Source organism: Gnatocerus cornutus, chromosome 9 (genome assembly GCF_029298725.1).
Source record: "Gnatocerus cornutus isolate USDA-ARS CGAHR chromosome 9, icGnaCorn1.1, whole genome shotgun sequence".
Lineage (NCBI taxonomy): Eukaryota > Metazoa > Arthropoda > Insecta > Coleoptera > Tenebrionidae > Gnatocerus > Gnatocerus cornutus.
Genome location: NC_142241.1, coordinates 8,640,441 through 8,667,764, shown reverse-complemented (window position 1 = coordinate 8,667,764; position 27,324 = coordinate 8,640,441). Strand labels below are relative to the sequence as shown.

At 34.4% G+C, this 27,324-nt stretch overlaps 3 protein-coding genes across 3 annotated transcripts; all 3 read left to right on the top strand.

Annotated features, from left to right (window-relative positions):
- Positions 1-57: 57 nt before the first annotated feature.
- On the top strand, positions 58-5,638 carry S6k (Ribosomal protein S6 kinase). The gene is made up of 8 exons (XM_088045468.1): positions 58-340; positions 607-647; positions 805-1,060; positions 1,111-1,244; positions 1,294-1,485; positions 1,534-1,624; positions 3,698-4,057; positions 4,256-5,638. The coding sequence occupies exons 1-8, from the start codon at positions 257-259 to the stop codon at positions 4,853-4,855; spliced, it is 1,758 nt and encodes a 585-aa protein (XP_087901594.1). The 5' UTR covers positions 58-256; the 3' UTR covers positions 4,856-5,638.
- Positions 5,639-7,502: 1,864 nt separating this feature from the next.
- Positions 7,503-9,081, top strand: Cox10 (Cytochrome c oxidase assembly factor 10). The gene is made up of 6 exons (XM_088045345.1): positions 7,503-7,736; positions 7,787-7,988; positions 8,037-8,232; positions 8,281-8,456; positions 8,507-8,821; positions 8,870-9,081. The coding sequence occupies exons 1-6, from the start codon at positions 7,653-7,655 to the stop codon at positions 9,043-9,045; spliced, it is 1,149 nt and encodes a 382-aa protein (XP_087901471.1). The 5' UTR covers positions 7,503-7,652; the 3' UTR covers positions 9,046-9,081.
- A 3,020-nt stretch (positions 9,082-12,101) lies between these two features.
- On the top strand, positions 12,102-25,917 carry Gsc (goosecoid homeobox). Its single transcript, XM_088045734.1, has 3 exons — positions 12,102-12,477; positions 15,092-15,342; positions 25,373-25,917. The coding sequence occupies exons 1-3, from the start codon at positions 12,219-12,221 to the stop codon at positions 25,541-25,543; spliced, it is 681 nt and encodes a 226-aa protein (XP_087901860.1). The 5' UTR covers positions 12,102-12,218; the 3' UTR covers positions 25,544-25,917.
- The last annotated feature ends 1,407 nt before the right edge of the window (positions 25,918-27,324 follow it).

The following is a 27,324-nucleotide window of genomic DNA, read 5'->3' as shown; positions in this document are numbered from 1 at the left end:
CCTAATTGAAGATTTCAAAAGTGGCGGTTGAACTCACTTCAGTCAGTTTTAGTAACTTTCCTTGGTGTGGTTGGTGACCCTGTGTCCGACATAACCCAATATTATAAGTGGTATATGATTATAGTGTTGTCGTGCGAGCACTAGTGTCTGGAACTTTGTAAAGCACAAATCACTTTAAAAAGCAACATTTTTTAATAAAATTCACGTGGATAGTGTTATGTATAGTGAAAATCAGTGCGTATTTTAACAACGAAACATGGCTGGAATATTCGATATTGAGTTACATGACGGTCTGCCCGAGAATTCAGACGATGAAGATGATGCTATAGACATCACAGAGGTAATTAACCGAGCGAATTATGATTACATTGATCCGAAAATATGTGTGCTTGAGACTGTCATGTTGTCTTCGCGTCTGCAATCTTATCGTGGTTCTCATCTCGTTCGTTTTCAATGTCACACCTTCTGGCATTTGCATCTTGTGCAACAGCTAATTTCACTTCTTTTTACGTAAATAAGTTGTCAAATTGCGGCGCTCCTTAAAAGTGGCTCGCAAAAATGCGTATCCTAGGTTAATAGCCTCTTAATTCTTGGGAATTTTTACAGGATCAGTATGACGAGCAACCAGATGTATCTGATATGGTCGAGTAAGTATATCTTCTCAAAGTCAGAAAAGTGCGATATCAGCAATAATGTTATTATTTTGTTTAATATTGGCGAAATTATAAAAGCGATAGCTTGCTTGAAGCCACAGCTGCTTAAAAATTCCTGTTGATAATTAACATGAATTTTAAACGTGTTTAGCACTGCCGATACCGAAAGGGTTCAAGTGGACGAAAAGAGCGTGAATAAAGGGAAAAAAATTGGAAATGAGGATTTTCGCATACTCAGCGTTTTGGGAAAGGGGGGCTATGGGAAGGTGTTCCAAGTTATCAAGGAAACAGGCGCTGACAAGAATAGCATTTATGCAATGAAAATTCTACACAAGGCTTCCATTGTTAGAAATCAGAAAGACACTGCACATACTAAGGCTGAACGCAATATTTTAGAAGCTGTTAAGGTTGCATTCCACCCACATCACCATAAAAATACTAAATCGATCATTTCCAGCATCCTTTTATAGTTGAATTAATTTACGCCTATCAAACCAACGGGAAACTATATTTAATACTAGAATTTTTACAAGGGGGTGAACTTTTTACCATGCTAGAAAAAGAAGGGCTTCTTCTAGAAGAAACCGCAATGTAAACATCCCACATGAGCGTCACCACGATTCTATTGATTCTGTTTTAGTTTTTATTTATCGGAAATTTTACTCGCCATCGAACATCTTCATTTTCTTGGTATTATCTATAGAGACTTGAAACCAGAAAATGTCTTGTTAGATTCTAAAGGTCATGTCAAGCTCACAGATTTTGGCCTCTGTAAAGAACATATCCAACGAGGTGTTCTTACTCATACATTCTGTGGAACTATTGAATACATGTAAGTAAATCTTTTTACTAAAGACAGAAAAACTGAATCTTTATTCAGGGCACCCGAAATTTTGACCAGGAGTGGCCACGGACGAGAAGTCGATTGGTGGTCATTCGGAGCTTTGTGTTACGATATGTTAACAGGAGCTGTAAGTATTTCACCATTGTGAGGTTTTCACTATTGTTTACGTTCTCAAGTGACGTCAAGTGCATCTGATTGAATTGAAACTGTCTTGACGTCACTGAGCCATTAAATCTTGAACCCACATCATGCATCAAATTAGCCTGACACGGATTTAATTCGTTTTTGAGGAACAACGTTATCTTATCACGACATAAAGATAAGAAAATTCACACAATAGAAGGAAATTCTTTCACATTTTCCTCAATTTTAAGCACTGCATAAATCACGACTCGTTATTTTCCTATTTGAGTCGCTCTAACTAATTCGGAGAAAGTATTAACTGACCAATTGTCGGATTCAAGTACGCTTAGGAGGTCAAATCAGCAGATATCCGGAAATGGCCTTGACTTTTAATAAAATCACGACAGTAATCTCGTACTTATGAAATGTAATTTTTAACGGACGAGCGCCGGATTTGTGTGGTCTGTTTACCGCATATCATTTCTTGGGATAAAGTAAATTCTGTTAAATTCAATCGTTTCTTCAAACTCGAGGTTTTTGTGTCAAAAAACTTAACTTTGCGGTTGCGCCAGACTGATTAGACTGAATTAATAAAATACGACACGTGTAGTGCTGATAATAATCAGAAGCCTGAGAATTTTTGTAATATTATATTGATTTTAATCAATATTGTGGAATTCCCCCAAAAACGTTTAGTTAATTGGTGTGATTTTTATATGAGACAGTTTGGTTTTAGTTGAATTATTACATAAATATACTCTTTACTTTCACGTCAAACGTAACATGGTAAAACAGGTGTCAATAGTTTGTTTCCATTCTAATGAAAATTTCACCGTTTTTTAAAACGTACTGTAAAAATTAGCATGTTGACAATTATAGCTTTGATAGTAAAAAGAAATGTTTACTTTCAATTGCGGTTTGGTTTTTCTTATTGGAACTGCATGGGTGTTTTTTACATTTGTTAATTGATTGCTCCGTTATTACACGTTCAATAACAACATTATTACCTGACGCTAATCTACAACACAAAGTAACGCAATAAATACGAATGTTATTAGTTTTTTTTAGTCATGGGTTGTTCAACTAATGTCTTTCGACAAGTGATTTATGTAACTGATTCGAAGATATTTGAAACTGATGCGGGCACTTATTTTTTACCCCCAATTTACTTTAATTTATTCTGTTACGATTATGATAAGCTTATTACCGTTTAGCCTATGAAAAAGATTATCCTAAAAAACATTAACGTCGCATTAAAACTATCAACAATAATAATAATTAAATGATAACTGGAGGTATTTTTATCACAGGTAATTTATAGCTACTGTGTTTGTACGTACTTTATCTAAAAATCTATTTCTCAATCTGTACGGAGAGCTTCAAAGTTTTAACTAACGTTAATTACAGGATTATTTCAAATCAATTTTTAATATCTATTCTAAAGAGAAACTATTAAACTGCAATTGGAAAGCTTTAATTTTAATACTGCTCGTCCACTCTCACGGGAGTATTCGCCACTGTTGCAAATGAATTAGAAAACTAGTTCCATTACCAAATAGCCTATGACCTCTCTGAGGCTATTGCTACTGTTCGTGCAATAAAATTTCCTCGTATCAACCAATTTAGCTCATGTCTAATCAGCGGCAGTCTTGCAGAAGATTGATTTATCTGAAAAAATGAAAATAAACATATCAAAGTTCTTAGTTTAAGAGAACTAGGTGGGCTCCAGTTTTAAAATTTCGGACTTTTTCCTTGACGATTTTTACTCTGTTGTAGCCTCCGTTTACACCTAAATGTAGAAGACAGGTTACCTCTCCCCGTAACGCGAAAAACAAAGTCCCCAAGAAAACCGAGGTTTGTTGCTTTTTTTTTAATGATCTGAGCCAACCCACGACTGAACCAAACAACGAATTCGCGTCCATTCATTCCAAACATGCAAACGTAATTAGAACGCTCATGTTCTGGAGTTTTCTGGACACTTTTGTTTTTATAATGAGACTGTTATCATTTATGATTTATCACGACCTTGTTACTCTGCTTTTGCGTTTTACTGATAAGGAAATTACTTGAATTATAGCCACCTTTCCAAGGAGATAATCGTAAAAAGACAATAGAAAAAATTCTGAGAGGAAAACTATTCCTTCCACCGTATCTCACCCAGGACTCCAAGGATTTGATCAGGAAATTGTTGAAGAGGCAGGTTTCTGCGAGATTGGGGACAGATGGGGATGCTGCGTCTATTAAGAACCATCCATTTTTTAAGAACGTTGTTTGGGCCGACGTTTTGGCGAAAAAGGTTACTCCTCCGGTACCAGAGAGTATGTTGAAGAAGAACCAGGATGATACGTCAAATTTTGACAGCAAATTCACCAAGCAGACTCCGGTCGATTCGCCGGAAGATTCGTTTCTCAGCGAGAGTGCGAACGAAATTTTCAAGGTATGGATAATAAGAAGACAAATATTATGTACTAAACTTCTAATAATAATTTATTACGCCACAGCAAATTAATTTTGTAGATTGAATTATACAATGATAAGTAGTTTTATCTAAACAGGATTTTGATTGATTACTCAATGAAGAGTTAGAGGATCTGAGGGCCGATGTTTATATTTATCTGTTTTTAATTCGTTCTAGGGTTTCACTTACGTAGCTCCGTCAGTTCTGGAGGAAGTGAAAGGTAGCGTGAAAAGCCGCCCCCGCCGCCAAATGCGCATCGGTTCTCGGAACTTCAGCAGTGACGTCAGTACCCCGTCTCACATCGTCGACCATAATTACGTCAACAACCACCCTGTAGCCGGACCATCACGTGCCCAATACGAACCGTTTGATTCGCGAGTAGATAATTTTGTACATAATCACGTCGCCGGACCCCCTCGAGTCATCAACCATTTCGAACCGTACAACCAATTAGACAACCATTTAATAGGTCCTCCTAGAGGAATCCCCGTCAATGTTAACAATCACGTGATTGCTGGTCAACCGCGTGTTATCAGTCATTTCGAACCGTTCAACCATTTAGATAACCATGGATTTGGCGGTCCGTCCCACGCCATTAACATGGACACAAATTCAGTTAGGTTAAATAATTATCAAATGACGGGGACTCAAAGGAGGGCTCCGGGCTTTGTGGGTGATCCTACGCAAGGTGTACGCAATGCGAATAATGATGATTTGATGTTTATAGACCGAAGGCTTTCAATGATGGATGTCTCTAATGATCTACCTCCGGTATAGTGTGGCATTTTTTTAAATAGCTCTTAAAAGTTTAGTTCAATTTTGTTTTAATATTTATTTCTTATTTGTTGGTTACCATGAACTAGTTTAATTATACAAAACGTTGCGTTGAGTGATATACTGCGAGTCAGCAGGCAACTTAATTTTATTTTTCACCATAGAAAATAGCTAGAACAATTCTGTTTGTTACCATACTATTAAACCTTGCCGCGGATTCAATAATTCTCAATGTGTTTTCATGAAGTTTGGAGAGAGTTGAAGTAGGTTAGGTTGTGTACTCGCCTACCAGCAAACGCAACGAAAGCTGTCGTGATTGTTGCGAGCACGAACTTCGCATTAAACACGACAAGTTCGTTCAAAGTGTTTGTTCATAGAAGTGTACCTAGCGTTAAGATAATTGTTGAATGGATATATATATAAATTCTGAAATTTTAATAAAGCTTGGTGCACTGACACTAATTAGAAGAAGTTTGAACCGTTTAGTTAAAGAAGGAACGTTCAGTGCACTTGTTCAATTGTAACAACTTTAATTTTCTTTAGATATCTTGTATGTTGTAATTAACTAAGTTGTGATGTGAAGTTATGGTGTGGTATACGGTTATGCTCTCCAATTGGCCGCTTTGGCACTAATATATCTGTATAACTTGCGTTCTATGTTTCCCCCAGTTAGAATAAGCTTATTATTGTTTTTACTATTAATGATATTTAAATAATTAGGTAGTGGTGGGGCTTCAAAATACTTAGTTAATTTTTGAAAACAAAATAAAATATCCTTAACTTTTATGACAAGGTGCTTTATTTAACTTTCAGTCACATATTTACGGGATGTTCTTTTTAAGTGTAGGTAACTCACCTTGCACTCGAAAGTATTTTTACTTAACGTTGTGTTCAAGGAATTTATGATATTTAGAGAAGAAACCCCTTTGTTAACGAGGTGCAAGAAAAAATGTGTTCATTATTATAATATAAATTTACACCAATATAGACTTTTTTATACATAAATTAACATTATATTAAAAAAAATGTCATTTAGGCACAACTGCTATATTTTGTGCGTTACTGTGAGATGCAAGGTTGGTTATTGTATAGTTAAACAATGTTGTGTACAAGATGGTAGCATAATTATAGTTAAGTGGAATATGTTATGCATATTAATCTTTTATATATTTATCTTCTTACCTGAGGAAACTTATAGTTTTATGGAATTTGAGATCGATTTCCGTTTTTTACTCATTAATATGGGTGATATTTTTTTATGTTTTCAATCAGCTCAATTTCGCAGATAACTATTTAGTTACAATTTTATTAAACATTATGTTTGTAATAAATCAATACTAATAAAGTGTATAATTAATTGTGGTTAAATTCAGTATGTTTATAACGATAGATCTGCAGTTAGTGTTGTCTTATGACTGAAAACACAACTATTCTATCATAACAGCCTCATTTCAACCAGAATTTCACTAATAATTTTCCAAAATGGCATGTCTCATCGAGCTCAGTCGCTCGTTATAAAAGGTACACGCCAACAGCAAGTCAACTGACACACTCTTTGCATAAATAATCTAGAAAATGCAGGAAAACCGCAATAGTCACATCACGAATATCAGTCAGACAACATTGTAGCCCAATATCAAGAACATCGGTATACGTGAAAAAAAAAGTTTTGTAATTGTCAAATTTACAAGTAAAAAGAACAATAAATTCCAATTTGCAGCACCGTAGGAGATACGGAAGTTACTTAAAACGCATTTTTTTTTCTTAACTATGCGAATAAAATTACAAAAAAAATGCTCGTTTGACGCAATAAAAAACAGTAGTGTTAAATTTTCATTATTTCCCATGCGACACATTCATAATTTATAATGTTTCGGATGGCAAAAAGTGTTACAAATCTAATATAAGATACACCTTTTTTTTATTGTATCAAATTTGCAGCATTTTTGTGATAATACTTTTGTTCGCATGGTTTATCGAAATTTTTACATTTGTTTTACAATTGACAAAATTTTCATAGGAATTATGTCGATTTTATTGTCTTTATTGACTGGGCTAATGGAGTTATGTTAATTCAAAAAAAAAGCAACAAAGAAGACTTCTTTTTTGTAAAAAATAACGAAGCTCCGGTCCGAATTTTTTGAAGCGGTATCGGCGATTTCTCTGACGCGACCATGGAGCGGATATGCAAAAAATTCAATGAGAACGAAATTGCTTGTTTTTTCCGAAATGCTATTAGCTTTAAGAATTTTTGGTCCATATAAGATTTAACAAATGGTGACAACTTTTATCGCTTTAAAAACGAGTCTATTAAAAAAAAATTTGTGGGTTGGATCTTTGTTGCATAACACCATCCAATTGTTGAAAATTATTGAGTTATAATTACATTAATCATAACTAAATGATTTTCGGCCAATCACAGCTTGCGATGAATTTCATAACTACACGGGATACAGTTATGGCTAACATAGCTTGTTTAAAACGAACTACGTTATGAAGGAACAACTAAACGGTCGTAGATAAAATGTTTTTTAAATTACACTTGAATAAGCTGTTATACAATAGCCTTCTTCCTTTATCTAAAAACAGTTTTACCTCACTTGTTACGAAAATAACAAGTGTATGTAGCAACCAACAATACACTCACGCACTAAACCCAAAATGTCAAGCTCGACCTGTCAGCTGTCACATGTCTAACCTCTAAACGTAGAACAAATATTTTTTAGTTACCGATAAAAACCGCCAAAGTCTTCAACGAAAAACATAATTAACTATGTTTAAGGGAATGTAATTAACCGTAATGTCAAATCTGTTATATTATACGTTAAAACCATGTTGTCGCAAAGTGTTAGGTAACTCCTACATTCCTCATTTATTACTCAAGGTATTACTGGTAGTCTTAAAAACAACATAAAATGACCACGTTTGTTTTAGAAACATGTATATTTTACATTACCCGCAGCCACTTATGTGAAACCCTCAGATAGGAAAGCTACAACTATTGATTTGACTGAAGATGTGACCACCGCATTTCCTCTAAAACCGAGTTTTATACCACCATGGCGCCCCACACCTGCTACCAACAGTACAAATATTGTTCGACACTACTTAAAACTATCAAAGATCCGCCTTACAAGTAAATATCAGTATTTACAATGATAATTACATAACACATTTTTTATAGCTTTAGTTGTTGTAACATCAATGGCAGGATACGCCGTCGCCCCTGCGCCTTTTGAGTGGGCGCCATTTGCCATGTGTTTAGCAGGGACAGGGCTGTTATCAGCAGCCGCAAATTCCGTTAATCAGTTTCATGAAGTTCCCTTTGATGCACAAATGTCAAGAACAAAAAACAGAGTATTAGTGTGTGGGAAACTCACGTAAAAATCACTTTTTTGCGGTTTTCTGGGCTCACATTTTGTTTTTAGACCTTTACATGCAATGCTATTTGCTACAACAACCAGTGTGGCTGGACTGGGTATCCTCAACTTTGGAGTCAATGGCTTAACAGCCAGTTTAGGTCTTGCAAACTTAATTTTGTATACCTCTATTTACACGCCTTTAAAACGTATCAGTATCCTCAACACGTGGGTTGGTTCAGTTGGTATGTTACCCCCAAGGGTCCTAAAAACAAAACTAACTTATTTTTCCCAGTTGGTGCTATTCCACCCCTCATGGGTTGGGCCGCGTGTGCTAATTCTTTAGGCCCCGGTGCTTGGCTCATGGCTGCTATTCTCTACAGCTGGCAGTTTCCCCACTTTAACGCGTTATCCTGGAATTTGCGTCCGGATTATTCCAGAGCTGGGTACAGGATGATGGCTGTGACAGATCCGGGTTTGTGCAGAAGAGTGGCTTTGCGACATACAATAGCTCTGGAAGCGATGACAATAGCTGCACCTTATTTAGATGTTACCAATTGGTGGTTTGTCTTGGAGGCGACACCACTTAACTTATATTTTATTTATTTAGGTAAATTGTTGAACAAGTTGGGAAAAATATTAATATGTTGTTTTTTAGCTTACAATTTTTACAAAGATTCGTCCAGCCAAACGTCACGGAAGTTGTTTAGGTTTTCGTTGATTCACTTGCCATTGCTAATGATGCTGTTCCTAATCAATAAAAAAAAGTGGTTTGTGTTTGGTGATCAAAATGAGGAGAACAGCGTAGGAACTGTGCTAGAAAATGTTACTTAATTGTAAAAAAGGAATACAATAAAAAGTTTTACATGACTGTTTTTTTTCTCGAAAATATTCTTTTATTTTGATACGTTTTTTTAATTCTAAAAGACGAAATTACACAAGATTATCCTTTCATTTCTGTTGTGAAGGATTACCGGGATTAATACAAAAAAGTTGATACGATTACCCCGCCTCTAGGCCAATAAAACATGGCATTTTAAGGACTCCGCCCTTTATAGTGGAAGGGATGGATATCCTTGACGATACAGACCATTCCTGATGTCAGGTTCCATCTGCTAAGAAGCTTTGATGTCTGATAGTTTCATATAGAGCGGGGTTTGGTTTATTACGAAATTAAAGGTGAACTAATCGAAAGAGGCAACCGAACAAAGAAGAGCGTGTCAAATCAAGAATTGGATATTTAATGAAAAATAAAAAAAAAACGTTTCCGAAAAAGTCATCGGTTTTCGAAGAAATCAAATTTTCAACTTCCGGAAAATTTAAGAACAAATTCTTAACAAAAAACGATGGCAAAATCTCTCTATCTCTCTACCTATCGTAGTTTCCGCGATATCCAACACCGATACTTTCAAACCTTCAAAAATTTGACCCTCTGGCGACTACCCAAAAATTCACTCAATTATTTGTTGACGTGCGTTAAAAATTCGCCTAGTTTTGGATTCCGCGTAAAGTTTTGCGAAATGAACACAGATAACTTGAGTTTCCTTAACAATTAAGCGAGAGATTGGCCAAAATCTGTTTATAAGAGGTATTTTTTGGGTGAATTTTTTCAGAGCGAAAAAGCCGTTTAATACCACTGAATTATACATCAACTGAAAGAGCCTGCACGAAATCTACCAACTTGGCAATTTTTAGATCGGTAGGTCTAATAGTATACGAGTGGCGGCCAAAAAACAAAAAATTCGAAACTTTTTATCGATTATGTCGGAATTTTATTTTTCGAAAAAATTGATCATTGAATTTTGGGTAGGTATTTGAGGGCGAATTCTAATGGAAAAAGTCTCGGAAAAAACTATGGCGCAAACTGTTTCGTTCTATCTGTCGTAGTTACCGAAATCTTTAGCTTTAAAAATCTAAGTAACAAAATTCAACTTTCCGAAACTTAATACCGCCATAACTCGGTTTGTTCTTGTCGTACGTGAATTTTGAGGCCGGATCTGGAATTTGCGCGAAATTCTGCGAAAAATGAGCTCAAGTAACGGAAGTTTGCTCCAAAAGTAAACGAGATATCGACCGCAGAAGTTTGATATAGTTTTAGTCATGTTTAGTCATTAATTTTTTTGTGAAGAAATCAAATTTTCGACTTTCGGAAAATCTAACACCGAATTCTTAACTAAAAAATTGCCAGAACGGCAACCTCGAAAACCATCTCTTTCAATCAGTCGTAATTACGAAGATGCACCGGTGCACCGATATTTTTGAACCTTTAAAAATTTGACCTTCTGGCGACTACCCAAAAATTCAAACAGCTCGAACTCAATTATTTGTTGACGTACTTTTCGGGCGATTTTCACTAAATATTTTTAGAGCGAAAACGACGTTTAGTACCCCTAACTTTTAGGTACATTAATGGAAAGAGCAACTTGATATCTATCAGCTAGTCAGATATCAAATAGGTGGGTTAAATAGTTTACGAGTGTCGGTCAAAAAACAAAAAAATAAAAAAAAATTAAATTAAATTAAGAAATTTAACAAATAATTATCAGCTCTCCGAAATTGTAATCGATCATAACTCGGTTATTTGTTGTCGTACGTGGATTTTGAGCTCGGGTTTGGAATATGCGTAAAATTCTGCGTGAAATGAGCCAAATAACACAAGTTTGCCCAAATAAAAAGCGAGTTATCGATCGCAGAAGTTTGACATAGTTTTAATCATGAAATGTTTTTAGAAAAAAATCAAATCAAAGAACGAATTCTTAGCTAAAAATTTAAAATCATCGTGATTGCTAAAATCGTCGTTCATAAATCATGAATTTACGGCTGTAGAAAAAACATTGTGCTTATTTACAAACTAAAGTACGTCTGTAAAACAACATTAAAACGAAGCCTTACAAATATCACTAGTTAGATTTTCAACAACAAAACTTGAAATTTTTTTTATGTCCGTTGAAAGTTTACTACACTTCCTTACAAGCCATTCCGCCTATGAGCTCATTTCTTTTGCTGTTGACTGTACCAATCATATATTTTTTTCCAATGTCGTAACATTTAAAAAAAATGTTTAGATTTTTTTTTCTTAAATTAATCTAGATTTTTCTAGCAATAAAGCAATAATGCATCTGTAGATTTGTTCAGAACATCTTAAAAAATACATCAAAATTTTGATTATTTATCATTTCAAACACACTTTCAGACCCTAAACTGGCAAATTGCAGAATTTGCGCGAAGTGTCAAGTATTTTACAAACAAGCCCTCCGACCCGTTGCAACGAAAATTTCAATTTGTTATTTATTTATTCACGCAGGGTGAATAAACCGTAAACATTCTTTGAAATTAGAAATTATTAGAATTGTAAAAAGCCGCTACTTTGGCCGGTACAATATTTGTCAGGGTATTTGAATTCATTTTTTTAAACTTGAATAAGGCAAAACGATTAAGTTGTCACGACCCCTGTAACTGAACTAATATTCATAATCTCAGTAGGTACCATGATCTATGATCCCCTTAGAATTTTTCTATGAAGCAATCCTCATTATAATTTACTATTTTAATCCTCCTCCATAAATAAAACACTTTCCCATCAACCCCGTCCCTCAGCATCCCTCCTGTCCCATATTTTTCATAATACCCAAAATACGCCCCGATTACTAATAAACACGTTCCAACCCCGTCGACACACACAAAACACCCCTAATACATATCATCTTTCTCAACGACAGCTCTATTTGTACCATTTAGCGCACACAATTCACCCCTCTGTGAGCAGTCAAACGCATTGACAGGGGATACTGGAACAAATCACACCATTGGAGCAGCACCGTTGGCGCGTACCAATGGCAACACCGGGGCGTTCCACGTTTTCTTCTACTCAACCAAGTATACTTGATCGTTCAGTGGCGGTCCACTACTGACGCACAAAAGCTGGAAAACTGGCTACTATCAAACGCGAGAGTGATTTGGAGTGGTGCGACGTCGCCGACGAGACGTACAGTGAAGACGACTTTAGAATGGTCGAAACGTCGGCGCAGCCGAGCCAACGACCATTATTGGGAAGTATGGTTTTAGGCGAAGGATTTAGGCCAGTCTTTAAAAGAGGCGCCGCCACCACTTCTAGTTCGCCCGGTTCACTTTTTACTATTGATAGTATATTGGCGCCAAGACCAAAACCGACGTCGCCACAGAGGCCGTTGATGCAACATCCGGGTTTGCATTTGGGGCACATTGCGGCCGCCGGGGGATTTGGAGCGGCGTCGGCGGATTTTCTAGGTAAGGAGTACGTAGTTAGATGAAAATGCATGACGTGTCTAGTGTGGCTCAAAGAAAAAAACTGCTTCAAAAATTCTTCAGTTGATCCTCTTGGTTAATTTATTTACGTGTGTGTATTCAAAAATTTAAAGTAATTTTCTAGTCATTTATATCCTTAGGCTGATAAAATTGCTTGTGGCTGTAGCAAAAATAATTCAGAAGATATTGTTAAAGTTGGGAGAAAATTCACATGGATAAATTATTTTGACACAACTTAAAAATTGTTTCGTAGTAGAATTATTTTAACTAAACAAAATCGAAGAATATATAGCAAAAAAAAAAGGAAAAATCTAAAAGATCTACGATAATTACTCAAAGATTGAAAATGGATACGAATGGTTTCAAAGTTCCTGTAAAAAACGTCTGAAAACCATAAAAAAATGTAAAAATTCAAAGTACTTATTCAAACCAAAATTCCAAATATCCAAAATTTGAAGAATCTAAAAATCTACATAAAAATCTAATTATAATAAAAAAGATTTTTATATTTTTTAGTAAACGCTCCCAAAAATAGCTGTTTTATGAACTCATGTAAGTACCTGAAATGAGGCTTTTTCGGACTCAATTTCAAAAAGTTGCCATGGCAACTAATAAATCACAGTAACAACCATTAAACAACTTTATTTTGTCTAATTGATACATGATAATTTTCTTTGCGATTTCGGTCTTTTTTCAGCAAACCAGTCGCTTAATTGCAAAACCTGATATCTGCATCAGGCCGAAATTTGACACATCAATATAAATTCGGTAATTGTGACTAGTTGGTCTAGGCAGATTTTGAAAAAGTTTACCTTTGTAATTTACAAGTTTTTTACTACAAACTGACAAAATTTTATCATCCAACATTTGAAAGCAAAAGCGCTGAAAGAGCTTTTTGTATTGCCCTAAAAATTATGGCTGAATGCAGATATCGGGTTTTGCATTTAAGTGACTCAAATGTTAATTGGTATGGAAAATTCGAAGCGAAATAAATTAATCATCCATAGTAAGAGGTTTGAATGTGTTTTTGAGAGCTTTTACTAAAAAATTTTGTTTGTAACACGTACCGAAATTTTTTTACGGCTGTCTTGTCCGTAAACAGGAACGAATAGTCCGCAAAAACGGTATTTTAGGTATTTATAACAAAAATGAACCTATTGCAATTTATTCGGAAGATTGAAAACCCAAATAAATGTGAAAAAAAATTCAAGCAGCCAAGCAGCAATCCAAAAAAATTAATAACAAAATTTTTTACTTAAAATTTTTAAAATAGAAAATTTTAAATAGGTTTGAAAATATGAACCGAAAATATCCAACGGTGCAAATGATTAAACTGTTCACTGTAAAAAAGACACCGTTTCCAAAGTATCAAAAGAATCACAATAAAAAAATCAAAGAAATTGAAGAATCAGAAACAACATATTCAGATGATTTGTATCAAAAGAATCACAATAAAAAAATCAAAGAAATTGAAGAATCAGAAACAACATATTCAAATGATTTGTAAGAATATTAAAAAATCCACGAGAAACAAACTATTAGCATAAACTTTTTAGTCAAATGGAGGAATTAAAAAAAAAATTATGTTTACCTACAGTTTTTGGAGTATATAAAAATTCTGAATAATACAAAAAAAAATATAAAAAACTCAAAATTCTGAAGTTCTGATCAAGAAAATTTAAAGAATGTACCGAAGATCCGATTGAAGCTAATACTAAAATCAAAAATCCGAAGAATCCAGTTGGTGTAATAGAATCAAAAATTTTAGTAAATACTTATGAACAAAGCAAGGCACTAATAACTTGATATTAGCAGAATTTCTGATATTTTGGGTTTTTGATTTTGCTTTTAACTTATCTCCTTATCAGGATAAAATAATAATTATTTCTAATATTTGACCTGGATTTCTTTTTTCTCTTTTTCTTTGAAAAACTTAAGTATTTGAAATGTACCTCCACAGCCTAATCTGCACCGAATCAATAGATTTTCGCACCTTTGTCATTCTTCCTCTAAATCTGCCCCAAATAAAAAGCATTGAACATCAGTGTCGGTTATAAAACTGATCACTATGCACGCATTCACGCTTGAAGCCCGGAATACCTAAGTAGAAAATCAATAAGTGTTGTGCAAATCCTCTAAGAATATGGAGATTCCGTGGTAATGTGACGAGGATTGGCGTCTGATCAAGTGTGAATTCACGGCGACTTAAACTCGTAAACATCAGCAAGCAGGTGTGCTCTAAACATTTTGCATTTTTGATCAGATTCGTGGCACTCTCAACCTCCAAAACACCCACAAACACGTCGTAAATAATAAAAGAAAAAACTTCTGTAGCCAAACAGACCATAAAAGTAAGCTTTTAAACATAATTCCCACAAGATTAAAATCGCCTTATTTAAAAATCCTACAGTTTTTAAGTAACTTCTCTTAGTTCCTTCATGCATGCGAAAAAGGGGAAAAACGGGGCGCCCTCGGCGATCTGCTAAGAAAATATTATTATTTAACAATATTCAAACAGCCCCCCGAGCACACCAGATTGATTCAGTTTCTTTAGAAGGGTGCGTGTCCGAAATTTCGAATTTCAATTTTTTTCCAGCGATGGCATACCCAGGGCTTTATCCCGGTTACGTCCACGCTTTGGCAGCAGCGTCACAAGCCGCTTCGATGGCCAACAGCGCCCATCACCCCCAACATCAACCGCCGAAGAGGAAACGCCGCCACCGCACCATTTTCAGCGAGGAGCAACTCGAACAGTTGGAGGCCACCTTCGAACAGACACACTATCCGGACGTGGTTTTACGGGAGCAGTTAGCACTGAAAGTCGATTTGAAAGAGGAGAGAGTCGAGGTATGTTAAATCCACTGGATTTTTATGATAGATAAATCTTCTTTGCTGTGAAATCAAACACCTTAACAATTACCACACAACCTCGCTAGGGGCGGTGTACACGTTGCGTCAACAAAAATGTCAATTTCAAACATCGAATTTGCTCCCGGTAAACATTTAAATCATTGTATAAACAAGCTACTGATTTTATGTTTTAAACAATTCCACTTAGAGTTTGAGGTTTTCTCGTACTCGAGTCGTCACAAGATAGTCCATCTTTGTCTGACTTGAGGATAGAAGTCCAAACGATTCTGGGTGGTTCTTGAATGCGTCAGCAACTTCTTATTGACAAGGATCTCGAGAGTCCTCTCGAATTCTTACCTTCACATACATTAACTACTTCTTTACGCATTGTCGCCAATACCAACAACCAGCTTAGTGTTTAATCAAGAGTTTTAGGTCTTAAGTAGTTAATAATGGCCTGAGGCACCCACGGAGGTTTTTTTATGTAAATACATATAAAATTTAAATTGTAAGTAGACGTGTTTTACTTTGCTGTTTATGGTTTGACTAAGCACTCCTGCGGTGTAAAGTAATTGATAGTTCTTTTACCTTCACACAAAACAGTTAAGTTTTTAACTATGTACTTATCTTCTTAAAATAATTATGAACATATGTTACGAGGCAAATTATTAAACACGATACTCAATTATTTAAATTGTTATTTTTTATTTTTTAAAAGTTATTATTTCAGATTCTGAAATGTGTTGGTAGTTCTGTCGGATGTGTCAGAGTCTCAATTCTGATGACATGCATGAAAAGTCAAACTCGATGGACACCCAACAGGACTACCAACCCCTTTCAAATTCCGCAGCTACTCCGACGGCGTTTTTATTGTGTTAGTGGGTATGTCGTAAAAAAATCTGCAGCTGTAGTATCGATAAGACTGTTTATTTATAGAGTTGAAAAATTTGACCTTTACTGGGCTTTTTACTGTAACTTAGAAAAAAAATCGAAAAATAGGTAAAAGATAAAATTTAAGAAGAGATTTCTTTTTGTGATCGGTTTTGTGACCAAAAAAAAAATTTCAGCGAGGCGTGCCGAGCGTTTACCTGTTGTATTTTACAATTTTAAAATGATTTAAATAGAGAAAATATAGGAGGATTTTAGATGACGAGCTCTTAAAAAAAATTGAGTGTTGAAAATCGTTGAGAAAAATTGTTTACGATTTTCTGGAAAACTAAATAAATAACAGATGAGATTTGTCAGAAAACTGCAATTTTGTAGGCATTCAAATCAAATATTTCACAAAATCTACGAAAGTTAACAAAAAGCGATTTTTTTAAATCTCTCCATGTTTTTTGTCATGTAGCAAATAAAACTATCATTGAGTCCTGACCTGATAGAGCAAGGAAAACGATTCAGAATCAGAAAGCAATAATTCTACCTTGAAACTGATTCGCTACAAATTTTTTCCAACATTTGTTGTACAATTTTTTTTAAAACTTAATTTAACTTAACTTATTTTAGTCTATTTTATAATTTTATAATGTTTCACATTTAATACAAAGTATAAGTAATAATCTCCATTAGTTTAAATACTCTATAGCCAAAATTCATAATATGTATTAGAAAAAAGAAATATAAAAAGTTTGTAGTTACAAATTTGTTCTAAAATAAAATTTCTAAAATTTAACTCGTGCTCTAAAATTTTGGGATTTGGTACAGTTGATAAACAAGTTAAGAATAATAAATCTTCATAAATTTAAATGATGTAGTGCCAAAATTAACTGAATTAGAACAAAAATACATTTTTTTTTTAAATTTCTGATTTGTTTTGAGTATGAATATATCTAAAATTATTCTGTTTTGGTTTATAAATTTGTACATTTAATAAATTTGTTAATTTGTAGTGTTAGAACTTTTATAAATTTGAGTGCTCTAGAGGGAAAATTTACAGATTTAGAACAATAATTACAAAAATTCTGAAATTTCTGGCTCGTTTTAAAACAAAATTTCTAAAATTTGTCACTTGCGCTCTAAAAGTTTGTAATTTGGTACAGTTCATAAGTCAAAAATAATTTTTTTTTGTAGATTTAAAGCCAAAACTTACAAAACTACAAAATTTTCAAAATTTCGGGTTTGTCCAAAAATGAATTTCTAAAGTTGGTTTATTTTACTCTACAATTTTTGAATTTTGCTCTACAGCCAAAATTTGCAGAATTAGAAATTAAGAATAATAAATCTGCATAAATTTGAATGTTCTACAAAAAAAATTAGGTAACTTAATTAGATAAAAAAATACAAAATTTTTGTAATTTCTGATTCGTTCAAAAATGAAAAATTCTAAACTTGGTTCTATTTTGGTTTGTAATTTTGTCATTTAATGTAATAAGTAAGAGTAAAAATCACCATAAATCTGAATGCTTTAGAGTGTAGAGCTAAAATTCACAGTTCTAAAACAAAATTTCTAAAGTTGGTCACTTCTTGTGCCTCACAATTTTGCAATTTGGTAGAGTTTAATAATCAAGTTAAATTTAAATGCTTCAAGGCCAAAACCAACAAAATTACAGAATTTTCGAAATTTGATGGTTTAGAAGTAAAATGGGCTAAATGACTGGCATGCCTTGCTTCAATTTTTTTTATTAGAAAAGCAATGAAGCATCCTTTCAAGTGTGAATTCTAAGTGTGCATCAAAAGAAACTCTCACCCTAATTTTTTCCTTTACGTGTTTCAAAAATAATTTAGTTTTAATACAAATAATCGCCTTTTTGCTCCACTGACAACTTCAGATTGTTTTTAGTTTCATTGCTAGTTTTTATTAATTTTGCTGCTTTAATGTTGTCTTCGCTTATCTCTCGATTTCTTTTTTAATGTGTTGTTATATCGTGTAAATAAAGCATTTTTAGCATTTCTGAAGAATATTAAAAAATGCATGAATCTTTTTGTAGACAACACATATACTTATATCTTCTTAACTTACTTTCAAAAATTAATTATAAGTAAATATTTTAATTTGTGCTGATCAGGTTGCTTCATTTCAAGACAAATTTTGATTAAAATTTCTCCCTCCCACTCGTTATGGCAATTCTGTTGAAACGACTTTCTGATTATTGTATTGGAAAATTTTCGTCTCACCCTCTAGGGAACTTTGCTCTTATTTAATTAGATATATTTAAGGAAAAATTATTTAATTAAATTAAGAGAGAAAGCCCATTTTGCAAATTGAAAAACTGAAATGAAGGACTACACAATAAATCGGCTCAGTTGATAATTTTGTTCGTTCTCTGATAGTAAATTTCATGTATTATTTGCAATTTTCATGGCAATGCGTAAAATTGATCGTATAATTTAAGACAAAAACACATCATTACCGTGGATTTGTTACGATTTTCCACTCGTGTGCAATCGTAGGCGTGATTGTTTCAATTTTCCGTTGGTAGTTGTCGCATCAACACAGAGAGTCGTTTGTATAGTCGAACCTGGATTTCCGGAAGAATAGTCCCGGCAAACATCATATCATACGTTTATAACGACGCGGGTAACGAGAATGGATAAATTGGAATTAGTTCTAAATGAGCAGGTCGACAGCGTCTCGCCTGACAGCACCGGATCAAAGACCATCTGACGCGAACAAAGTAGACAACGAGGCTTATTATTATATAAAACTGACTTAAATAAGTCTTTGAGCTTCAAGTAAGCGAGTTAATTGGTATTATTTATTACTTGGCCAAAAACGAGGAAAATTAAAAGCGATCGTTTTTTGACGCCTGTTACTTTAAGACTCGATTTTCATATTATAAACGGAGGAAAAAGCTGTTTGCTTATTTTGAAATCCCAGAACGGAGCTTAATTTGCTCGCATAAGAAACAGGGCTTCCCATATAAAGCTGTGATAATAGGGAGGCTTTTGCAGAGTGCGGTTTTATTGCTCTCCCCCGGCGTCCGGAGACCCCTCTCTCTTATGTAAATAAAACGATTTTCTTGTATGGTATCGCATGTCCCCTCGCACGCAAGAAATAACCTAATTGACGCAAACTAAAAGAGTATGTTGTGGTAACTCGAAACGACATTGGGGCAAAAGGTTAGACGGGGAAAACCAATTTGAAAAAACACGATTTTACATCAGAAATTAATAACAATGGTCCGTTAATAGCGCCTTGCGTTACTCTCTCATCCCTTTGTGCGTTGATTACGAAGCTGGAATAACTGTCAACAACACAAGTGGCAAGTGTCTGCGCGATTCAATTATTCTAATTCGTTCCTAAGCCGCCTGACATGAATCGGGGTGTGTCTGGTGCCGCCATAGATTTTCCGCTAATCATGGGGTGATCATCCCCGCTTTGATTTCCGTCACCTGGCGGCGTATTAATTACTTCCCGTTTACAAATCTCGCTCTCATCCTTCGTTTAATACACTTAATAAAAAATCAAATTCTCTTTATATTTGAGAACGTCGGGTTTTATTCCTCGCTTCGCGATAGATATTTAAATATGAGAAATTGTGGCGGCGGCGGCGAAAGATGGGCGGCGGGCGCGTCCCCGCAATATAAATACCAGGCAAAGCAGTTTAGTTAGTTTAGCAAATGGAGCGAATGTTTTCACAGTCTTCGTTCGCTAGACGTTATCATAGCTCGATTACGGCGGGAAAATATCGCAAAAGGGCCGTTGTTTTTCGTTGCAAATCGTTGCGAAGAAGCGGAGTTTTCCAGTGGAAAAGGCGAATTTCGTGTTTTCATTGAAAATAGGAATTCCGTCCGAGGACTAATGCTAATTGATCCGGAGATATCTCGATACGTCGGATGAAAATAAAGAAATAAAATGAGCAACGTAAGGAATGCTTTATTTCTGAATGTATAATATAATCAAATAAAGCTTCGCCTCACAGATCTTGCACAAAGAAAAAGATTCAATCTGACGAATCAAATATGGCTGGCGACGACGTGCCTTCCAGCGAAGGATTCTAACTTTATCAAATAACTATCTTCTTTTCTTTCAGATAACATTTTTCAATTTCAGTAAGCCGTTGTGCTGGAAGATGGCGAAAACACTCGTACGAACATGCATATAATATAAAGTTTTTTTAGACAATTTCCACGTAAAAGTAATAACTTCCTGTTTCTCTCCCGAAATTTCGAACAGTGATTAAATGATGATTACTTCATGGAGCTTTAGACAAATATTCCCCAAAGACGTTGACTGAAAGTTCGGAAAGTTTGATTCAAAACTAAACAAAATCTTGTATTAGTAGTTGAACTAAAAATAATCCTCCGAATTAAATTTTACTCTTGCTGGTTCCCGCAAACAAAACGCGTTGTAATTTTTCAGAAAATGTTCAACTCATAAAAATGTGAAAGTAATGCGGTAAATTCCAGTCGATTGTGGGGCTTCCAGAGCGGCGCGGACGGTGGGTTGTATCAAATTAACGTTCCAAATGAACCCAAAGAATATTAATGAAGTTGTTTCACGATTTGCATGTTTCTTATTAATACTGAGCTGCTTCAACTTTTGCCTCATTAACTCTTGCTTAACTTTGATTATTTTCCGAACGGTTAGTTAATTACAAATTTAGATTTGCGAGAGAAGTTGATTTCAGCGCGCTTTTCTTTAAGATATTTTATTACGTCCTTAATTACACCAATTAAGGAGTTGCTGCTTAATATTCACTAAATAGAAATTTAATAACATAAAATCATAAACTTTCCAACTCCAACTTTATTACCAGACTTGCTGTATTAAGTTTGAAACGCGCACTTTTAATTGGAAATCGTTTTTCATTACGCCGCGTGACGATTGACCCGAAAAATATCGTGCGAAATTGGGAAAATGCAACTTTTCGTGTGGGTGGATTGAGTAGGTGGTTCAAAAATCCGGGCGCCCACGAAGAAGTCTTAAATGTTCCTTTCGTGGCTACTCTGGCGGAAGCGGCTTTGTAACACTCGACTCACCTTCTGGTCTTAAACTACCTATTCTCCCAAAAAGTTCTTAAATACTTAATTGTCTCTTTGAAAGTTTTTAAAGTCACCGTCGGTCTCCATCCATTTTTAACAAGCGACGACTCTCCGCACCGCGTCTTGATTGTCTCTGCAAAGCCGCAAAGAAATCGGCTTCCAGACATGGTAAAGCAATTACTGCAAAATTTAAAAGTGCCTAATCCACTTAAGGGACTCCGAGCCTGAGGTAGTACATAGTTAATGGATCTCCGGCAACTTCGACGGATTGAAGGTCTGAAGACAGACGGATGCTTCGGATAGTTCCTGAATGTCATCGGATGTTGTCTCGACAAAAGCCAATAATTCACTCTGAAGTTAATAAAACAGATTTTTTGGAAACAATTTTTTAAACCATTGGAAGGCAAAATTTTTGGACTTGGAGAAGAATCTGGTTGCGTAAGCAGAACGAATAATGTCAACTGAAAATACGTTTAAAAAAATGTTGACTTTCTACAGATACAAAGTTTAAGAAGGTCTGTGCTTGCAAACAGAGGAATTTACTCAAAAAAAAATCGTTTATTCGTGTAGATTAAACATTTGGGGTGTGTTTTATCTCCGATTTTTTGAAAATCTTGAATAATTTAGACGTTCCCAAAACAAAATAATTTCATAATAAATGGAAACGGTATTGTTAAGCCCTCGAGTTGCATTTTTCCACCGAACTATTGACCAAACGTCCCCAACTGCCGTGCGAATTGTAATATTCCAGTGGAGCCCGTTGTTGATCTTTCCCCTTTTTTGCATCCGCTGGCGCTTTTCGGCTCGTAATAATCTATCGATGGCCACAATGCGTTTTATTATTTACTATTTCCCAGCATCGCCATAATTCAATTAAGTTAGCTGTTTTCCCATTCGCTGTTTAGTCAGGAGAGACGGCGAGAGCGCTCTACTCTCTGTTTTAGCAGCGTCGTTCCGCAGTCAGATTATTCTATTACCGCGTATCAACATCGGGGAGGGCTAATTTTGTTTAGTCTCAAAACATTTCATTGTTTCAAGTGGATCAAAAATTCAACGGAAGGTTAATTACAGTTACATTGATCGTGTCCTCGGGCAGTGCGAACACAGAACACGACGTATTATGCGAAAAAGAAAATCTGGCGAACCCTCACACGGTGGAAATGTAAATGCGACAGTCTTAACACGATCAGTTTTTATTTAAAAAAATTTGAAATATTTGAAAATGTGAGAGGTAATGTACAGATTTGCTGTTTTCTATGCAAATGGAGTCCTTGAGGCTTTTTAACACCGAATATTTAATGCGGAATTACAGTTTAAACAGTTGGTGTTGACTTGTCTGATGTGTCAGGGAAATATTCAAATACAAAGCAAATATTATTCTGGGAAAAATCACCTCAATTTTGTCCAACATGGGTGCTCAAAGCCGCGAAATTTCGGTGTCCCCATATCAGGCCAAAAAAATGTTTAACATCCAGAATTATATAATTTTGTTCGGGAGAATTATAGGTCTGAAAATTTGCCACACTGCATGTTACGACTGAATTTTTTCTCATATTTTAATTTTATCATTAAATAGGTTTAGTGCATGTAATAATAAAAAAAATACAATTAAAAATATTTATTTTTGTCAGGGCAATGTAGATACTAAAATGTATGTTATTCTTATTTTTTCTCTAAATAAAATTCGTGGAATCACTGGAAATTTATAAAATATGATTTTCGATTTTTGTTTATGTTTTTTGTAATCGTTAACAATAAAAACAAAATTACCTCATTTTATAATTAATTAAATTAAATTATTATGACAAACCAATACGTTTTAGTGGATCCAATAAAATTACACACAGTTATTTATTTATAAACGTGACAGAAAAGGGCAGACAGGAGAGCGTTAGGTCGAATTGTTTACCGTTTTCTTGAGTGTTTTCAACCAATAATACTCGAATGCAATACAAAACTTTATGCACAACCGCGGCAGCAGATTTATATGTAGGTAATTGTAAAATTAGTCAATTGATAGGTCATGGAATGGTTACTATTAGGGATGGTTAAGAAACTGACAAAGAAACTTTAGATATACATATTGCCAAAGGACGCTTATTATGCGAAGGAGAACACAAAAATATTTTAATAAAAATGTGGCAGGATAACAGAAATTTTAAAAATAAAAAACGTCAAAACGTGTAGGTATTGTCTTTGCTAGAATAAATACTTATTACTCTATTTTAAAGGACCGGTTAAAATTTTTGATACATTCAAACCTCTTTCATCCGAATCTCTGTTTCGATGTTCATAATATATGATAATAAAAAGTTTTGTCAAAATTTGATTAAAGGGAATCTAGAGAATTTTGTTTTCTATCAAACGCCCTCAAAAAAAAATAAATCTGTTAAAAAATAAAAAAGTTACGAGCAGGAAAATTATTCAAAATTTCAATATTTAAATTCCCTCCAAGTCTGTAATTTTTAAAATATCTCGTCAACGCTAAAATGTTTTTGATCAGGAGTTTTTACACTATACCTGCAAGAACGAATTTTCAAAAAAATTAAAAAATATAAGTTCACTTCGGGCATATTCTCACCAGGAAGAGAAAATTTGACAGAAATGAATTTTTATCAACTTCTTTCAATTAATTTTTTACTTGTCGTTAATTTTATCAATTAGAATTACATCATAATAACAAATATTTTACCGGGCAGGCCTAAATGTGTCGCGCCGACACTCATAACGCTTTAACTAACTATTGGAAAATGTAAAACTATCCGTGTATTGTTTATTTCTAAATTGAAGTGTTGTACATAAAATGTTTTAATTTTCACAGCACTAGAAATCCGCTAAATGAGAAAAAAAAAATGACAAAACTAAATGTAAGAGACAAAAATGAATTCCAAAGTATTAAAATATATTTAATGATAAACTAATTTCTTGGGTGTTTTAACTTAGATTTTTTAATTTTAACTAAACAATATTGCAAGATTTTATCTGATGTAATTTAACTAGAAGTAAATATTACCAATTCCAGAAAACGTATGGCGAGAGAAATTTTGTGAATTCAAACTTATTTTTCAAAGTTTTCAAGTTTCAAAACTCTAGTAGACCTTGTGGAGTTGAAAATCTACTTACATGTCCTCTTACTGCAATCAGTATATCTTAACTTTTTTTGCATTTTTGGCGTTGCCACCAAATTTATCGAATACATTTTCGAATCGTATTTCTTGCCTTTTAATCTGATTAGCATAAAAAATTATTTTGTAGGTTCTGCATGCATGTTATTTGATCTTGATTCGGATATTGCCTAGACCTATGAAATTGATTTTATGAATTAGAAATTTGGCTCCAGCAATGCGGTTGTAGTTGCGTTATTTACGTACAATAATTAGTTAATTAAATGATTATTTATAATAGCAATAAGTGGCAACATAAATAAAAGGGTAAATGCCGTCGGAACGCAACCTCTGGAAAAAACCATCAGCGGCAACGCTGTATGTGTACCCACGTTAACCTAAAACAAACATTCAAATTATTTCAGAGAAGTGATTGTATTTATTAATGCGATGATATGAGGTATTGGATGTGGATTTAGCCGGCATTTGCAGTCGAACAATGGAGGGATTATTAAATATGTTATTGTTAGTCCTAACCCTCTGTATTAGGAGGGCTTTAACTCCATCTCGAGAACCTCGTCGCCGACCGCCTCTATTTATTTTAAAAAGTGCTCGCAATCGATCTTGGTCGAATTTTCCCAATCCTGGCTTAACTTCTGCCACTAGCGCCAAAGCAGAAACCAAGGCGATAAGCTCCAGACACTTCAGCTTTCTGGTCTAAATTACATAAAAATGCACAATATTTGCGAAGCCCCACCATTCAACTTCCTGGACGCTCGGTAAGCGCGGACTTGCCTCAAATAATGATTTTTTTTGTTCAGTTGGCTCGCCGAATAAAAAGCTTGCATTGTTCCCATTGTTCCAGAAAAAGCGGCTCTTAACCGGAATTATTCTGATGCAAATATCATAATTGTATTACGCCCTTCCATTTCGGCGCTTATGAATATCTGAAAGTGGCGTCGAGGATAATTAGTTTCATTGTTCTTCTTAATTTACAGGTTTGGTTCAAAAACCGGAGGGCCAAATGGAGAAAGCAAAAAAGAGAAGAGCAAGAAAGGATGAGGAAAATCCAGGAAGAGGATGTTTGCCGAGCAACTGTAGAACAGCAAAGGTTGCTTCAACCCCAGAATTTCAGCGATGAAGACTCTTCAGATTTGGAAGTTGCTTAAGTGTAAAGAGGAGTTGTGGTTTTATCTAGTCAATTGTTGCTGTTCTGTATAAATGTATATTTGGTTCTTTAGTGCTTTATGTGCAAGATTTCACGGTTGCTCGGTCAAAAGGGTTCATTTTTACATTTCGAGCAAAAAGTTAAATATAAAAGCTACACAAACGGAAGCATTGGAACGTTTGTGAAGCTTTTTAAGATCATGTTAATTGCGTTTCTTGTACATATTAGGTTAAGGTAAAATTAAGTTAAGTTATAACAATGTTGTTGTATTTTAAACCACGTCGACAAGTTAGGACTTGATGCATGCAAACCCACATATTTAATAACTGTAATATAAACATGACAAAATAAAATATCATTTTCGTATTAAAATCGTTGTTTACACAAAATTCTTCTTCATTAAAATACTACCTCCCCACCGATCCTAAATTAATGCAATACATTTTTAAGCAAGCAGTCAATTTTCAAGCTGAAAAAAAATCAGATATTTATTTCATTTTTCTACAGACTCAAATGAACTTACCTTTAAATTACCGTTCCACAATTAGTATTAGGACTAGCAAGTTGGTTCAAATATCGCTTTACATAAAATTTTACGAAGAACATTTTTTATCTCTTGAAACTTTTTCATTTGACTGATGGTTCGAAATTAAAATGCGAACAACGCTCGGCACGCTTCGCTGATTTTTTTAGCTAGAAAAAAAGGTCCACTATTGAAAAGTAAAATTTTCTGTTCTTTTTAATTGAGCAAACAAACATATTTCTAAGAAACCTTTTCTTAAAACTTTACCTTTATTCCTTGATTTTTTCTCAATCTCCGGAGTCCCCGGAATTTCCGGAAAAAAATATCTAACTAAATAGTTGTTATGGTTCATTAAAAAATATGGATTTTTGAGCAATAAGCGAGAAAAAAATGGCAAAAAAGTTTAAAAGTCCGGCCATTATACACACAAATTAAATTGGACGATAAAAATGGTGGATGCGCCAACACCAAAAAAGTGTCCAAGTGCAATTTAGAAATCTAAAAGCTAATTTTGATGTAAAGTCAAATGAGAATAGTATCTATAAACCTGAAAACCTTAAACTCTAATAGAAAATTTCATTCAGCTAATATTTCAAAAAAAATAAAATTTAAAGAACTTACAAATTGCAAATTATTTTAATTTTTTTAAACCAATCGTGAGAGTCTGCTGTTATAAAAATATCCACAATTGTTTTACAATGTTACAATACCACCAAGATTTCACAGTAAATAATTAAAAAAAATTCTGAAAAACTAGAAAACTAGACTTATGTTGAACATGGCGCATTTAATTCCCTAATTACGCACTTCTATCTGTTTATTCTCGAGAAAATCATTGCCAATCAAGACCACAAACTACATTAAATTCCTTAAATGGTTTCGGAGATAATCAACTGGTTATCTTGTTTGGCTTCCTGTATCGCATTAACTTAAACACACATAAACCACGTTGTCCCGAATAACAACGAAATTGGGGTCCAGTTTCAATCTTTTTTAGTCCTCAACTCGCAGCAATTACGCAGGGCTCCCTTATATAAACCGTACAAACAAATCATTTTAATTAGAGCAAGAGACCCTAGAAATAGTTACTGTTAATGACAGGATAGTTAGAGAAGGAGCTAAAATAGATTTTCAGGACAATTGGTCCTGCGATGACCTGCGTCTTTTTGTTTCGAGTAACCCAACACCGGTGGTGAATTAGTAGGGGTTGTTTGCTCTGACAATTTTCACGGCAACTTGAATCTAATTGATGCTGGTCT